This window comes from Nicotiana tomentosiformis, chromosome 1, assembly GCF_000390325.3.
Source record: "Nicotiana tomentosiformis chromosome 1, ASM39032v3, whole genome shotgun sequence".
Classification (NCBI taxonomy): domain Eukaryota; kingdom Viridiplantae; phylum Streptophyta; class Magnoliopsida; order Solanales; family Solanaceae; genus Nicotiana; species Nicotiana tomentosiformis.
Window position 1 is genome coordinate 46,396,754 of NC_090812.1, and position 16,976 is coordinate 46,413,729.

Genomic DNA, 16,976 nt, shown 5'->3' on the forward strand with positions numbered 1-16,976 from the left:
ATGTCAAACTGCAGGTTGACAATAAACACACATATAACCATCTCATATATGCATCTATAAGTGGTTCACATGATAGGTGAATGGGCCCATATTCACCTTTTATATATTCCGGAATTCAGGAATTTTAGTCCCAACTTTAGTTGGTATAATTAATTTATTTTGAGAACAAGCAACACAAGAGAATTCTTGAAGAATCTTCTAGTTCTTCAGTATATGCTTATCTGAATTCTCAAATAGCTTATTTAAAAATGGCAGATGAAAACTTCAAGTTTATCATGACATGTGCTATCTCTAAGTAAACTTCTAGTTTACTATGGCATAAAATTTTGCATCAGTAAACTTCTGATTTACTGTGGCTACTTTTGTATCAGTAAATTTCTGATTTACAGTAGCAACTTTTGCCTCAGTAAAACTTTTGGTTTACTGTGACTACTTTTGCATTAGTAAGCTTCTGGTTTACTGTGATATATGATATAGTACAAATTAAAGAATAAGGCGACTCACTTCTCGCATACATATTATTTTACCGCCTATGATTGTGGAAACATAAATATTTTCAATCTTCCAGTCATTTGTAGTCTCAATATGATAGCCATTTATTAGTAAACTTCAGATTTACTACAATATATATTTTGACCATAATCATATAATACGAATGACATATTTGTATATAAGCTCTTCGAGAGCCTTCATTTATTATCCACAATCTAATATTTATCCAACACTACTGGTGTCATGTGTCTTCTAGACAAACAATTAGATATTCAGGAGCTTTTGATAAATTTTGTATTACCAAATAGTATTCAGACACTTCTGGTGTCATGAGAGAAAATTATAATCAAATGAACAATATAAAGACAATTCTAAATTTATAAATGACGAAAATTAAGAATTTTAATATTTTTTTTACCACTACATAATATTTTCCGTCTTCAGTAGGAAATTTTAATTATTTACCACTTCAGGAGAAATTTGAAATATGAAATATTAAGTATATATTCTCTCAATCATATTAACTCTTTTGGAGGTGAATTGTAATATATTTACATCAAGAGCGCGTTCATATTTACGACTTTATTAATATTATCACATTCACTTCAAGGAATGGATTAGTATTTATCAAAAATTCTCATCCTTCAGGAAACCGAACATAATTATCTGAACGCGCATTAATCACATCAAATTGTGATGCTTCAACCTCTTTTAAAATATTTACTACTTCAGGAGCAAATCAAGGCGTGCATGTAATATAGAGAATATTTCTCTAGCTTATCTTTAATTATAACCATAGAAAGCCTAAATTATCACTTCTGGTGGTCATAGGCATATACCACTTCTGATGTTTAACAAAATTTAGTTACAATGAGATATACGAAACATAACCACTTTTGGTGGTTGTATATTTCTTGCAAACTCTGCTATAGTTTAAGTGGATCTAACAATGTTATCCACTTTGTAATTCTTTATTAAGATAATTAGGATGAAAATAAATACCAAAAGTAAGTACTGTATACATAACATATAACCAAGCAAGTGAAGATAAAGATATTAAAATATAAGCAAAAGGCTCAAATTAAATTACGCAAATTTGGCCACTTCAAATGTAAGTGGTATCTACATCACTACTGCCAAGAAGAAAAACTCACCACCTCAAGGATATAATCTGCCTTATGATGCTCGGAATGAACAAGATCTAACCACATACATAAGAGTGTCGCCTTACATCGGAGATGAACAATAAAATATAAATTAAATTCGAAGTAAGTGCTTAAAATGGTAGAGTCTCGTGCTGATAATGTGTTATAAAATAAAAACTGTAAAGTAAATAAACCGAAGACAAGTATTGAGAGAGATTGATATATTATTCAATTTCAAACTCATGTACATAATGAACTGAATTCTCCTCTATTTATATAAGAAAGGAAGCTGATGTGTAAGCTGCTACTCTAAACTGTTGTGTAAGCTGCTACTGTACCAGATATAGATAATCTTCTACCAGAGGTAATATTTATCCATAACGGAGTACCAAAATGATAAGTTTCTTCAGGAAACTTATTTCCAATAGAGTACTAAATAGATAAATATATTTACGGCAAAGTCTCATATGGATAAGTTTCTTGAGAAAACTTATTTACAACGGAGTACTAAATGAGCATCCATAATATAATATATTTATAACACTATTCTAGTTAATATTGCTTAATTGTCTTTGTGTTTCAATATCTTTTTCCACATATACAACACATATTTATCTCTTTATTTCCTTTCGCGCGGAAATTATTTGTTATTCTTAAAATCGGGTTTGGATAGTGTTGAGTGTTGACACTCCATTTTGTACCGCTCAGCCTAGGTACTTTTCAGTTTAAAAACAAATCTAAAGTATTTCTTTTAGTCCTTTTAATCCTCAAGTGATTTAAACATATGTTTATTGGTACTCTCTTTGTAGTCGACTCTATTTTACTTTTTCATCATCGCTTTTATCTGTGTGTCATTAATTAATCCTTATATTTATCATTTGTTTTGAATTAACTTGATATTTCACTTGGTCTCTAATTCATTTTTTTGCAATCTTACTTAAGTTTTTCTACATTTCGGAGAATCGCTAACATTTGTAGATAACTTATTCACTTAAGGTAGCTTGCTCACTGGACAATCAATTTACTATCAAACTTATAATTCCTGCTAAATAATTTTTCCGTCGTATCTATCTATAAAATAATTATTGTTCATAATATTTAAGTACCAAAATTAGATAGTACAGTGTAAAAGAATTTTAAGAGTTTAAATTCACAATGAGCGCCCAAAAGAAATATTGACCGTGCCCCCTCTCCACCCCACCCCCCTCTCTCATACGACCCTATTTCCCAAAACCTTCCATTTCTTTTTTCAAGGTAAAAACAGCTTTCACCATTTTTGTAAAATAACGGTCATATTGCTAACTGACACACACTCATAACGGTTGTTTTTATACCCTTCAAAGTTCAAACCCAAAATTCTAATCCCATTACTGTTTTGAAATTTTTTTATTCCTGTACAATATTTGAAATTTATTTATCAAAATTATCTTAATTTTGTATGTTATCCGTCCTAAATAAGGATTACTTACAAATTATATACAATCTATTATTAGTGTCTTAAATTAGGGGATTTAGTTATATTTTTTTCCTATTTTCTCTCCATTCCTCTTTTAATAAGACTTCTTCCTGTTGTGTATTACCTATTTTAAGCTATAATAACAAACGAAATTTCAGTTACAAAAACGAAAAAGATACACTACAATATGACAATAGTTTTGAATGCAATTGTCGCCAAAATTTATCCTTGTTTTCATCTCTACGATTGCTCTACTCTGCTTTTACTGAATAATTTCTTAACAATATTATCAAACTACAACACCAATCGCAGTTGAATCAAAAAGCATAATTGAGCAGATTGAAAGTTTTAGCAGATTTCAAATTAAATTCAATCGCCTCCAAACTTCGGATTCAACTTTGTATTAGTATTTCCAATAAGAATCTATGCTACCCAGTTAATTTTTCACACAAAATTCAAATCTCACATAAAACTCAGTTTCTCCGAAGTGCGACGACGACGCTTTTAATGTAAAACTAAAAATTTCTCCACCCAAATCATTCAGTTCCGATCAATATTCAAGTTTTTCCGTTCAAACAAATATGAATCAGTGTACATGAGTCGATTTGGAATTCATTCTCTAATTTTTTTTCCTTAATAAATCAACTGAGAAAACAATAATGTATTGTCACGACCCTAAATCTACTAGCCGTGATGACACCTAATCCAACCCACTAGGTAAGCTAATTAACCACTAACCGGTTCTAATAACAATTAATAAAGCGGTTGAGTAAAGAAATATATGAATCTTATACATTTTTCCAAGGACGGGTAGTACAAATCATGAGCTTCTAAGAATAGAGTTTACAAAACCGAAATAAAATAAATATATAGTCTGTTTGAAAAGTACATAAACAGAGTTTTATAGATCTAAAACTACCACGATCAAGAGGCAGCTACAACCGGGACGCAGGTATATCTTCAATCCAGCTCCCATAGAACACAGCAACATCAGCAACCAACATCTGCACACAAGGTGCAGAAGTGTAGTATGAGTACAACCGACCCCATGTACTCAATAAGTAACAAACCTAACATTAGGTTGAAAGTAGTGACGAGCTAACAAAAAGGGGTCGGGTCTAACACCAATATTCCACAACAGTGCATAACAATATAGTACAAGTAACAAACAAGTATCTCAGAAATAAAAGGCTCAGTTCCAGAAAAATAGGTATTTCTTTTCAAGTATCTCAGTAAAAATCCAAATCTTTTACCGAAAATACCAAAATACGAGTAAGTTTGAAAACTATGATTTTTCCCAAAAATTATTTCAACAATAAACAAGGTGTTCCATATTTCCTTTCAGATAGCAAGTGTAATATGCCTCTCTATGCCCATATGTAAAAATGTATGAGAAGTTACAAATGACATGATACTATACAACATGGGAAAAATGCTTCTTTATGCATGTATGTCAAGTGTGCATGCCAAATGCGATGCAAATCAATGATAAAGATCATATGCATACTCTGAGAGTATCAATTCACTTCGTCCTCCCAGTCACTTAGCACTCGACACTCGGCACTCACACTCAGTAGGTACCTGCGCTCACTGGGGTGTGCAGACTCTGGAGGGGCTCCTACATCCCAAGCGCTATAATCAGCACAGACAACTCATGTGCTGCACGGATAACTTACGTGCTATAATATCAATATCTGAAATCACACGGATAACTCACGTGCTGCACGGACAACTCACGTGCTATAGTAAGCCAATCTGACCCGCTGCGGCATGCAGCCCTATCCCATAATCATCCTCATAAATCAGGCCCTCGGCCTTACTCAGTCATCAATCTCTCCAGTCTCTCGGGCTCACAATGTCATGATACTAGCCCGAAAATAATGATATGATACATCAATAAATAACAACAGAGACTGAGATATGATATGTATGTGAATGCGTATGACTAAGTATGTAATGCAATGAAAGCAGATTACTCAACAAAAGAAATGACCTCAGTGGGTCCCAACAGGATAAACATGTAGCCTAGACATGGTTTCTAACATAATCACAACTCGATAACTCTAGTACGTAGAGATTTCATGATTTCATACAAGTTCAGGTAACTACACAATATCACAGAAATAACGGAAATCACAGTTCACACGGTGCACGCCCACTCGCCCATCAACTAGCATGTGCGTCACCTCAAAATCAAATACATAACACGTATATTCAGGGTTCATACCCTCAACTCCAAGATTAGAAGAGTTACTTACCTCAAACAAGCCAATACCAATGACGAGCAAGCCAAACGATGCTCCAACTATGCCATCACGTACGTAGCGACCTCCGGGAAGCTCAAACTAGCCAAAAGCAACTCAAATACATCAAAAAAGCGCAAGAAAATAATTTCAAATGAAAAAGGTCGAATTTTTAATCAAAAGCTCAAAATCGGCCAAAACGTCCAACCCGGGCCCACACCTCGGAACCCGATAAACTCACAAAATCTGACAACCTATTCAATTATGAGTCCAACCATACTAATTTCACTCAAATCGGACTCCGAATCGATGTTCAAGACTCAAAAATTAACATTATGAAACATTAGGCCAAAACCCCCAAATTTCTCTTTTGGAACCCTCAATCAAATGCCAAAAATGAAGATAGATTCATGATATAAAATCAAAAATGAGTAGAGAACATTTACCCCAGTTCACATGGTAAAAATTGCCTCAAGAATCACCTCAATCCGAGTTCCATAGCTCCAAAAATGATAAAATGGCCGAAACCCCCGAAATGAGATTTAATAGAATCTGCCCAGCTATTACACTTTGCGAACGTAGACAATTCCACGCGTTCGCATAGAGCAAATGCTCACCAGCTGAAAATTCTCTTTCGCGAACACAACACTATAGACGCGAACGTGATGAACAAACTCCTAGAGCTACGCGATCGCATACCACATTTCGCAATCGCGAAGAACAAACTCCTGACATCCTCAGGCCTTCCTTCCTACTACACGAACGCATCACTAGGCTCGCGAACGCACTGAACAAATGCCTCAACCTCCGCGAATGCGACTCTTGACTCGCGAATGCGATGAACAATCCTACTCATCCATCCAATAACCCTACGCGATCGCGTTCTATACTCCGCGATCGCAATTAAGGAAACCAGAAGCCCAGAATTCTGCAGAACCGGCAATGCAATTATGAAGGAAAATAGCTCGAAATCAATTCGCAACACGCCCGAGACCCTCGGGATCACGTCGAACATCCCAACAAGTCCCATAACATAACACTGACCTACTCGAGGCCTCAAAACACACATAACAACATCAAAACGACGAATCACACCTCAACTCGAAATCAATGAACTTGAAACTTCACGCTTCCATAACCGATGCTGAAACCTATCAAATCACGTCCGATTGACCTCAAATTTTGTACACAAGTCACATTTGACATTACAGACCTGTTCCAAGTTTCAACTTCCGGAATCGGAATCCGACCCCGATATCAAAAAGTCCACTCCCGGTCAAACTTTCCAAAATTTCAACTTTCGCCATTTCGAGCCAAATTCAACCACGGACCTCCAAATCAAAATCCGGACGCGCTCCTAAGTCCAAAATCACCCAACGGAGCTAACAGAACCATCAAAATTCCAATCCGAGGTCAAATGCTAAAAAGTCAAACTTGATCAACACTTTCAAATTTAAAGCTCCCTAGCTGAGAATCATTCTTCCAAATCAGTCCCGAATAACCTGAAAACCAAAATCGATGATTCACACAAGTCACAATACATCATACGGAGCTACTCACGCCCGTAAACTACTGAGCGAAGTATAAATGCTCAAAATGATCGGTCGGGTCGTTACATGTATGGTACATCAACATACAAATTAAAAATAAAATTCGTACAAATTTAATACAAATTTGAATATCTACAACAACATACATAGTAAAAATAAATTTCATACAACTAATTATATAGTATACAACTTATTTACAACTTATCTACGACTTTCATACATTATTTATACCTAGTTAAACACAACTACAACATCATACAACTTAAATATAATTTTCATACAAATTTTATACAATGCCTTATGTATGTATTTTGTATATGATTTGTATATATTTTGTAAGTAGCGTGTTCTTCTTCCACTCTAAAATTCCAGTCAAAACTGCCTTTCTTTAAATAATTTTGATACATATCAACAATTTTATGTAAAAATATAGTACTTATAACTTAAATACAAATTTCATACAACAATTCATACATTATACGACTATTTTTTAACTTTTATACAATATTCAAATAAAAATATATATAATTACAATATAATACAACTTAAATATAATTTACATACAACTTTTATATAATTTTGTAAGTATATTGTATATGTCATGTATTCTTCTTCTTCTTCTTCTTCGAGTTTCAATATGAAATTTCGCCAAAATCAACTCTAACTTCACCAAACACCCTCAAAATTGAGATATAAACTCCAAAAAATATTTTCAATTGTTTGCAACAACACCCAATCCAAATAAACAATAGTTTTTAAAAATTCAAATTCGAATTCAAAGCTTCAGAGCTTTTTAATGGCTGTCAATGGTGGAGAATCAACTACCTTCAAAATTTATTGATTGACAATTTCAATTCGAACACCAATTATGCAACATGAAAGAAAATTGTTAAGTTAAAACTCTATATTATAGCAATTGAAATTCATTGATGAATTTCATGGAAAAAAAGGATGAAAAGCAGAGAAAAACGAAGAAAAAAATTAGGGAAAGAATAGAGAACGAGAGAAAGAGAGAGAGAGAGAGAAAAAAAGAGATAGAGAGAGAGAGAGAGAGCGCAAAGATGGAGATTCTATATTCAATTCATAATATAAAGTATACTCATTTAAAACTAATGAGGGTAATAAAGTTTCATATAGTATAAGAAGGTAAAAATCACTTATTGTTTTATTGTTTTTGGTGCCTGTACCGTTGACAATAGTATTAAATTTGAGATTACGAATCTCCAGTATATTATGCTGGATCGGTCCGTGTTGCAGTAAAATAATGGCTATTTTTCAATGACTTAGCAAACGCTGACTATTTTTCAGTTATCAATCCAAAAACTGGCTAGCCCGTGCTATTTTCACGTATTTGCGTGTATAGTGTTGAGTTGATGCGCATATTATTCAGACCAACAAAAAATGCCTACTTGAGTGTATTTATATAATACATAAAACATAGTTGCTGCACATATTATTTGGGGCCTTAAAAAGACTTGTTTGCTTACTTGCATGTTCATACTTAACTTATAAAGTATCTCAAGTATTAAATCCTGCTTGAGTTAATTAAATTATGTCCACAAGGGAATCATGTTTATGCAAATATTCAGAGGTGCCTCACACGTTTCCGTTATTCACTTGAACCCTTACCTAACCTAGTATTTCTGATAACATAGCCTAATGAAGTTAACCATTGCAACATTTAGTAATAGTAATAATTTAACTGCTCTAGCATATGTAGTAACTTGTTAGGTGACGATTTCTTAAGTATTTAAATCATAAATATATTGCACTTTTACTTAATAATAGGGTGCGACATGTAGAATTTAAAAGTTTCTTTTAATAAATCTTAAGTGGAGAACTTCTTTTCTCAAATAATGATGAAGTTGAGAAATATAAAAAAAATATAAGAAAATACTTAAAAATATTACTTAGTAATTTAACATTAACACAAAAAATAAAAATTTAAATTCGTAATCTCTGTGAGTTGCATGACCAAAATATTTAAAATATAAAAGCTGACACATAACTGAGTTATGCTTCCAACCAACTAATAATCAATATTAAGATTATTAAAGTAATATAGCCTATTAACCCCCAAGAATTAACTATAGAGTGGAAAGAATAAATTAAACAAAGCCTCAAAGTAGATAAATAACTAATTAGGTGCAAAAGTTTTTTCTAAATTGTTTAATAGAAAACCTTAAATGACTTAGGTGCATATTTACAAAATTATAGCATTTCAATTCAACATTACTAATGTTAAATTTAACTCTTTGGTACTCTGAACCGCACCATTATCTTTTTAGGGGGACGGGAGTAGATGAGTAATTATAATTTGGATGATTGTGGTTAAAAAGATAAACTTTGTGAAATTAAATGGGCTAAACTGAAAATAAAAGCACAAATCCGTGGACCAAAGATATTTTCCTCCAACTATAGGTTGTAAATTTCAAATTATCGAAAAAAGTACTGGCAATAAAGCAAGTTAATGGGAGCACCTAGTGTCACAGTATCAGTGACAGGGGTAGAGTGCAGTTCCTCTTAATTCTTCAAAAATCAAAAAATGAAATATAGCGGGAACACATCCTTACATCTCTCTCTCTCTCTCTCCCTCTGATTTTTTTTTTTTACTTTCCCTACGCTTTCTACAATATCTGAACCAGATTAGAATTCCATTAAAATCCGCTTCAAATCTCCTCGGCTTCTTCTTTTGGTGTTTCTCCTCTTCTCTACAAAACAACACAGCCATGGCGAGAACCAAACACCTAGCCCTACGCAAACAAAGTCGCCCACCAAGTCGCCCTACAGCCACACGTTCTGGTTAGTGAAATTACTTAACCTCACACTCGTCTTCCTGAATTTTTAATCGGTTAGTGCGGAATATATATTTTTTCACAGTAGGCTCAGATTTAGTTAAACAATATTTATTAGTCGAAAAAAAAATCAACTATATATATAGCTAGAATGAGAGCGTGTGTTGCCTTTTGTGTGTGTGAATGTCTACACAAGCATATATAGTTCGTTTTTAGTTTCCGAGTTTAATTTTTGTTCAGTTAATAGTCAGTTGAACCCTAACTTTGGTGATGTTATACCTAAAATTTCAGCTGCAGCAGCTGCATCTTCAGCGCCTCAGTCGGTATGCTAATAACTCTGATTTCTGGGTTGTTTCGCAAATTTGAAATTATTAAGGTTATTTATTTGCTTTTTGTTTGGGATGAATCAGACGCCTACAAGAACAAGTCAGAGGACTGCACCTTCAAGTGAGCGTATATACTTGTAAAATTAATGTGCATTTCTTCACTTCTAAATGATGTTACTAAATGATGGGAGAATATTTGTTTGTTTTCAGCTCCGGGGCGGACGCAAAAGAAGAAGACTCGTTACAGGCCAGGGACAGTTGCGCTTCGAGAAATTAGGCGCTTTCAGAAGACATGGGATCTTCTTATTCCAGCTGCTCCTTTCATCAGACTTGTAAGTTTTCATTGCTGTCTCTTAGCGCCTCTGTCCACATGATTATTTGAGCTTATCAGCCACATGATTAGATGAAATAGGGGAAACTCCAAATCAATCATAGCTCGATTTTGTGCTTCGTTACCATGTGATTTGGCTAAATGGGAGAATGAAGCTTAAAGCCAAAGCTGAATAGTTGTGGTTTTCTTATTTGATGTAGATTACAATGAGAGGGCTATCATTGTTATGCCTTAATTGAGTGGACAATAGGTGAATTACTGTTGCACTAGCACTAGCGAAGAAGCTAATGTTAAGGGTTTCAAGGGGCAGAAGTTAATTGATGAGTATCAGTGAGTGAGACTAAATTGAAAATAAAATAAAATACTGAAGGGATGAAGAAAATACTACAGATCGGAGAGAGTAAGCCCTTTGAAAGAGGGAAAACAATCTGCATCTATAGCAAGCTGAAATTGACGTGCTACTCCATAACTCAGTTTCTCATTTTCCTTTGGACTGCATTAAGATGCACATTCACCTATTTTCTAGGATTTACTTTCACAATTGAGAATTTACTGATGTTAACAAACAGAAGGAAGACGAATTCATTCTTTTCTTTGAGTTTATCGTTTCTCTCTATTTTGTTTAAGGTCAGGGTTAGCTGGGCTCAATTTCCATATCAATTTGACCAGTATTGTTATTATGCACTATTGCCCAAAGGAAGGTTATTTGTTGTAACGCACAAGTTCTCCCTTTCTATTTTGATTTCGGTTGGGATTGGAGTGGCAGACCATTTATGATTAGCCTGCCTTACAAAAGTGAAAACCAGTTATCCCTATTCAATTAGAGAGGAGTTGCTTATGTAAGAGATTTTCTGACTTCAGATTTTAAGAAGGTGTTCTACGCTCTACATTTCAAGAAGCCCCTTGGACTTGGTTCATGGTTCTGGCTGAAAATGTGGACTAAGGAGTGCATGCTAAAATCTACAGTCTGACCATCTGTAGCTGACTTTCTTCTAGATGTAAATGTGTTGTAGAACTGTTATCTTTGATACCCTTGATGATAAATGGTTTAACTTATCCAAATAGTTACACATTTAAATCTTTGCTTTTATTAATTTTTCACCAAAGCTAACTGTTTTTTCCCCTCTTTCTTGTCTGGGGCAGGTTAAAGAAATTAGTCACTTTTTTGCACCAGAGGTAACTCGCTGGCAAGCTGAGGCTTTAATAGCTCTTCAGGAGGTACTACAACTTCTAAGAATAATAAATGGATCTGTTAGCTGGTATTTGGATCATTGCATTTAAGTTATCTGTAGGAACCATGTGTCCATGAAGAGGACAGGGAAAGAGATTCACGAATATACTTGCCCTCATAAATCATCTAGTAGTTTTATATCAACAACATATTTAGCTTGGAATAGTCTCTGCTCCATATACCTATTAAAAATATTTTAATGTATTTTAGAAAAATTTTACTCTTAATTCAGAGTGTGCTTAGTAATCTCCTCTAAAAGAATTCTTCAAGTTCTAGAAAGTTACATCAGTTCCTTAACAAAATAAAGCATGTGCAATTGTGTGGTCAGGTAGTGACTGAGTTATGAGAAGGGCCAATCTATTATCAAAGCGATGTTCTTCTTTTTGTTAGCACTTTAGCATACAGCAATTGATAGGCAACCAAAGATGGGCAAGGCCAACTAGTTAGCTAAGGAGGTTGGAGTTTCTGGAATATTATTGTACTTGGAGATTTCTAGTACAAGCTTTTGCTCCATGAAGGTTTTTCTACTTTGATTATGGTTGTGTATTTTTCCTTTATGAATCCTGCTCAACTAAGTCACTTTCTTTACAAACTGCAAAATACTATTAAGGTTTATTAATCAGGCAAGTTGAAAATAAGCACTACTTATCTGTTGGGTTTAGCTTAGCTAAGCTAATGTCCTGAATGGTACTACCCACAAATAAAGTTGCTACTTGACTTATTTGGCTTCTTATGTGAAAATGTTCTACTTGAGAGGGGGCGTATATTAGTTCAAAGTCTCATTGATTTCTATTGGCTTTTTTTTTGTTGTCATGAATTTCGGTAGTTATATATGCATCAATATACGACTGATCTTGCAGTGACAACTTGGCACCTTCTCCTTCCATGAAGCTAGTCAATTCTGACACAGGTTGTCGCTAGCGTGGAATACCTTATTTTCTAAGTTTCCCAGCAAAAAATGAGGCATTGGGGAGAAAGGGCTTTCTTAGTGGTTATGCCCTTTGGCTTCCTTTAATATTCCCTTGAATTCTTTCTGCTATAACCAAAAGTCCTGTGTGCTCTATCCATTTCTGACTGCATGTATCTATAAGTGTAATTGCTATTAATACATGGATGTAATTTCTCCATTTTAGACAATGACATTCTGATGTCCAGTAGAAACAGGTGGACTAAAAGGATTTGTCGTGCTGTGATTATTAATGAAAGCAGTTAGGATTGGGCATCAACATAGTAAGTCCTTTAAGGTGGTAGGGCACTGTAAAGGACACAGCCATCGCTCGTTGTGGTTGCCTAAGCATCTGTCTTAGTACATCTCTCTGCAAGCATACACTTGGGCTTTCCTATGAGATTTTGTTTGAATCTGAAGAGCATCAATGATCTTATGAATTCATGTACTTCATAGGACCCTAGCAATGTTTCTGAAATCCATTGTCCTCTCCTCTCAGAAGCAGTGGTCGAATAACAGAGAGATATCATAGAGGAACAGTCAGCAGCAGAAACATGAAGTGTCTATTCAATGTCTAAATTCGTATATTTAGTGTTGATACGAACTATTATTCATCTTGCAAGCCGTAGCCATCTGGTGTAAAGTTTAGAGTGAAAGAATTTTATCCCATTCTTCATGCAACTCCCCTCATGTCGGAGCATTGTAATCATGTTCAAACACTGCCTATTCTGTCAGGCAATTTGTCTTTACTTGCGTGGACAGTGTAGTAATAGTCCTATGATCCTTGGAAAGCATACCTTTCTGTGGATTTTTTTCATTATTTAATGCATCATTAAAAATTGCCAAATGTAGATGTGTGTACAAAGTAAGAAAGTCTATGAATGCATAGATTCTTATCCGGTCAACATTATGCTTTTCAGCCTTCGCTTGTAAAAGTACCTTTTTATGCTAAAATATAATTTTTTTGCTTCCTGTAATATATGTCATAACGAATACTCTTTCTTAATCACTATCAGTCAGAGTGATATAGTTTTCTTTGATGATTATTCTGCAGGCTGCAGAAGATTTTTTAGTTCATCTGTTTGATGATTCAATGCTATGTGCTATTCATGCGAAGCGTGTTACACTTAGTAAGTTTTTCTGTTTCACCTCTTCCTTTTCCTTTTTTTTTTTTTTTTTTTTGTTTTTGTTTTTTTATAGTGATATTTTTCCTTCTCTCCTTGGCTTTACTCTACACCCCCCTACTCATTTCCTTGTCGCTCTGGGGAATGGGCTGGCTAGGGCTGGTGCATCCAAAAACCCGTGTTTTAGGTTTCAGAAACCTGGTTGATTGTCAAACTCCTGGTCAGCAAATTTTGTTACTCTGTTATAGATTTTATCGGCCAAGTTAGCTGCTTCACCTGTATTATTGACAACCCCTCAGGGAAGAGGAGGAAATAATCAAGAAATGACATACAAATGGATCACCAGTTTAAATGTTCTAATATGCTTTGTCTATTTCTTGTTAGTTTTGGTTTCATAATAGAGATTGTAACAAACCATCAATGTGCATATTTTTTGTGTCCTAATTTTGTTCAGTCCAGTTTACATTGCTAAAAACACAGTGAAATGAGGCTCTCTCTTCTATTGCTTCTTCCAAGTTAGCGTATTCCATAGGGATTCTTCCATCAGATCAGGTACACCGTATTTGGATACCGGAAAAGTCTGGGGTGTTACTGCAGTGAAAAGATAGTCCAATGATCTTTTAAATTAGTACTGGTAACAGAGGCGAGCAGTATGGCCTTAGGGGTTGTTTGGTTACAAGGATAAGGGATAAGATCTTTTAAACTGCCTAGAGTATTGTTTGCTTGGCAATGCTTGTCATATGATGTGCAATTTATAATTTTTCGTCTTTCTTGATGCTCAGTGAAAAAGGATTTTGAGCTGGCTCGACGACTTGGAGGAAAAGCACGACCTTGGTGAAGACCAGATTACCATCCTACCCCAACTAGATAATCGCACAGCTTCAGTTCAAAGAATCAGCCTCCACCTGGAGTCTATAAAGTTTAACTATCAGTACTTGCACATTGTTCCTATTTTTAACCATTACCTCCTGTAATAGAATGGGTTAATTATGGTACATGATCTTCAACTTTCCATACTGTAGTAGCAATTCTTACAACCACACTTTGACTTAGTTGGACGCTATGCCATGTGATTATAGTGGACGAGTTACCTATATGGCATGCAGAAAGTAATCTGTATTCTATGTTTTAGGCTGCAGAGATACATCCTTTTGCCTTATCAGTTGTCTCGTCTCAATTCTCTTTCTTTCTTTTTTTTCCTTAGAAGGTTCCTTGTGCTGAAGGAATGACAAGAACAAGTGAACAACTCAGGTCTTTACAGGGGATCCATTTTCGTTGGTGTCGTATTTGCTGAATTGGATATTGATGAAGATGGCATTTGAAAGTGGGGTGGGTGTTTTGCATTTTTACACTAAAGCTGTGTTTCTTGCAAGTTTACGCCCTTCACGACTCGTTTAGGAATAACCTTGGAGCATCACATTGGAATTATAACAAGTTTCTGTATTTGGAGCAAGTGTAGTTGGGGGTGCTTTCTGGCATATGTTCTTTTTGTAGCTATCAAGAATTGAGTGTATGTTGGTCCTCGCAATCAAGTTCTCAAGACTCATAACGATCAACGAAGATCGCATTTTTTCAGGGAGGACTTGATTTAATCTGGCACTCCTTATTTTGGAAATGAAAGAGTTCTGATTACGCTGTGCCTTAAACACAATGGGATAAACCTGACAAAAACTTCAATTCTCCTTCGCTTATTAAGTGAAAAATAGTCGTGGGCCTTAAATAAACGACATGACTGATTCTACGAAGCTTTGTTTTTATAGTAGTGGCCCGTAATGCTTTCCTTCATTTGCTTGCCTCCTTTCAGCTTAGAATGCCTAATGTAGAGACAATGGCATAACAGTTGTCAGGAGATAAAATTGGCGGAAAGATTATGTAAAACCTCAGTATCCTTCCAATTTAATTATCCATTGGCAAGAGTTTGCGCACCATTTATTGAAAACTATGAAAGAACCTTGTCTAAATATATAATATTGGAAGGAATGACAACTGCAAGTCAAAGGGAACGTGTAGTTTGTTTAGTTAGGACCAGCCGTTGTTTCATGATAACAAATGCAGACAAATCTGTCGAACCATTCAGGACAACTATAAAAAACAGAAGCTGTCCTAACTTGTTTCGCAACAAACTCTCTGTTATTCCTCTTTTCTTGACCCTCATTATTCTTATCTTTTATTTCTCAACTTTTTTACCTAAATGGATCAAAATCTCCATCATCAGCCCAAGCTCATGCACCACCGATGTTGCAGCCATGAAGGTACAACCCTTTGCTGAGGTTCAGTTTCTTTCTTGGCTTATGTTATAAGGGGACTTTACCTTTTTTCATTTTTACTATTTAACTTTTTGTTTTGTTTTGTTTGGAAACAGAGGTTAATAGTATGGAGTGGGAGTTCATCAGCATGAGCAAGCAAGAAGAAGATCTTATTTACAGAATGCACAAGCTTGTTGGAGACAGGTAAAGCTCCATAGCTCATTAAACTTGGAAAAGATTGTCATAAGCAGGGGCAGATGTAGTATTTGGTTAACTTTGGATACAGCAACTTGTTGTTCTCAGCTTGAAATATATATATGGTTGAGCAATTTTTAAAATAAATTTACACTAAGTTCGCACACATTGACACAAAACAGTAGTGGATATAATCAGGAGCAGACGTAGTGCATGATATGTTACTCCTGCTAACTTAAAATATTTGATCCGCATGTGGATTTAATTAGGCCTATCTCTTTGAATTCTGGGGGGTGTTAACAAAAATCATTTTGGTTGTGAAGGTGGGGACTGATAGCAGGGAGAATACCAGGGAGAACAGCAGAAGAAATAGAAAGGTTTTGGATAATGAAACACAGTGATGGCTTTGCAAACAAGAGACGACAATTAAGAAAAGTGTAGCTGCTATATATGATCTCTTCTCTTGTACTAAAAGTTTTTTAAGAAAGCAGATTCTCTTTTTCATTTTGTTTGGGGAATCCTGGGGACCCTACTCAATTTTATCATTTCATTCTTCCCTTTTTATTGTACTTCCACTTATGGATTTCTATTTTATGCCTTTCTAATATCTTTTGGTGGTGCTTCTAGTTTGGTTGTTATGTCCAGTATATGTAAACTAGCTCTAGGTGGCAATACTATTGTTGTGGGGGCTTAGCCAAATATGTATCCAGAATATTAACATTATTATATCCACTAATACTTTGTGGCGGTAGGTGCAATTAACAAATGTTCTTTTTCTAAGGAAAAGTATTCAACAATCTACTAATAAGGTTTGTCTTGGTTTCCATGTCTTATATTCACTTTAGGTCCAGACTAATTTGTATTCATGTCACATCAGATTAATTAAAGAAAAAAGT

General features: G+C 34.8%; 2 protein-coding genes across 2 annotated transcripts; both read left to right on the forward strand.

Annotated features, from left to right (window-relative positions):
* The first annotated feature begins 9,374 nt into the window (after positions 1-9,374).
* LOC104114837 (histone H3-like centromeric protein HTR12) lies at positions 9,375-14,812 on the forward strand. The gene is given in 7 exon segments (NM_001302521.1): positions 9,375-9,688; positions 9,973-10,004; positions 10,092-10,128; positions 10,218-10,339; positions 11,482-11,556; positions 13,570-13,645; positions 14,422-14,812. Coding segments are annotated over 7 exon segments (471 nt in total). The 5' UTR covers positions 9,375-9,615; the 3' UTR covers positions 14,478-14,812.
* A 95-nt stretch (positions 14,813-14,907) lies between these two features.
* On the forward strand, positions 14,908-16,687 carry LOC104114838 (MYB-like transcription factor ETC3). The gene is made up of 3 exons (XM_009625376.4): positions 14,908-15,891; positions 16,002-16,089; positions 16,404-16,687. Exons 1-3 carry the CDS (start codon positions 15,831-15,833, stop codon positions 16,519-16,521), a joined length of 267 nt encoding a protein of 88 aa, XP_009623671.1. The 5' UTR covers positions 14,908-15,830; the 3' UTR covers positions 16,522-16,687.
* The last annotated feature ends 289 nt before the right edge of the window (positions 16,688-16,976 follow it).

What these genes read in the sequence shown, in the direction of transcription:
- LOC104114838 (XM_009625376.4), top strand. Translation starts at nt 15,831, where the DNA reads ATGGATCAAAATCTCCATCATCAGCCCAAGCTCATGCACCACCGATGT. An exon ending in CCGATGTTGCAGCCATGAAG is followed by an intron (nt 15,892 to 16,001) that starts GTACAACCCTTT and finishes GTTTGGAAACAG; the next exon opens with AGGTTAATAGTATGGAGTGG. An exon ending in CACAAGCTTGTTGGAGACAG is followed by an intron (nt 16,090 to 16,403) that starts GTAAAGCTCCAT and finishes TTGGTTGTGAAG; the next exon opens with GTGGGGACTGATAGCAGGGA.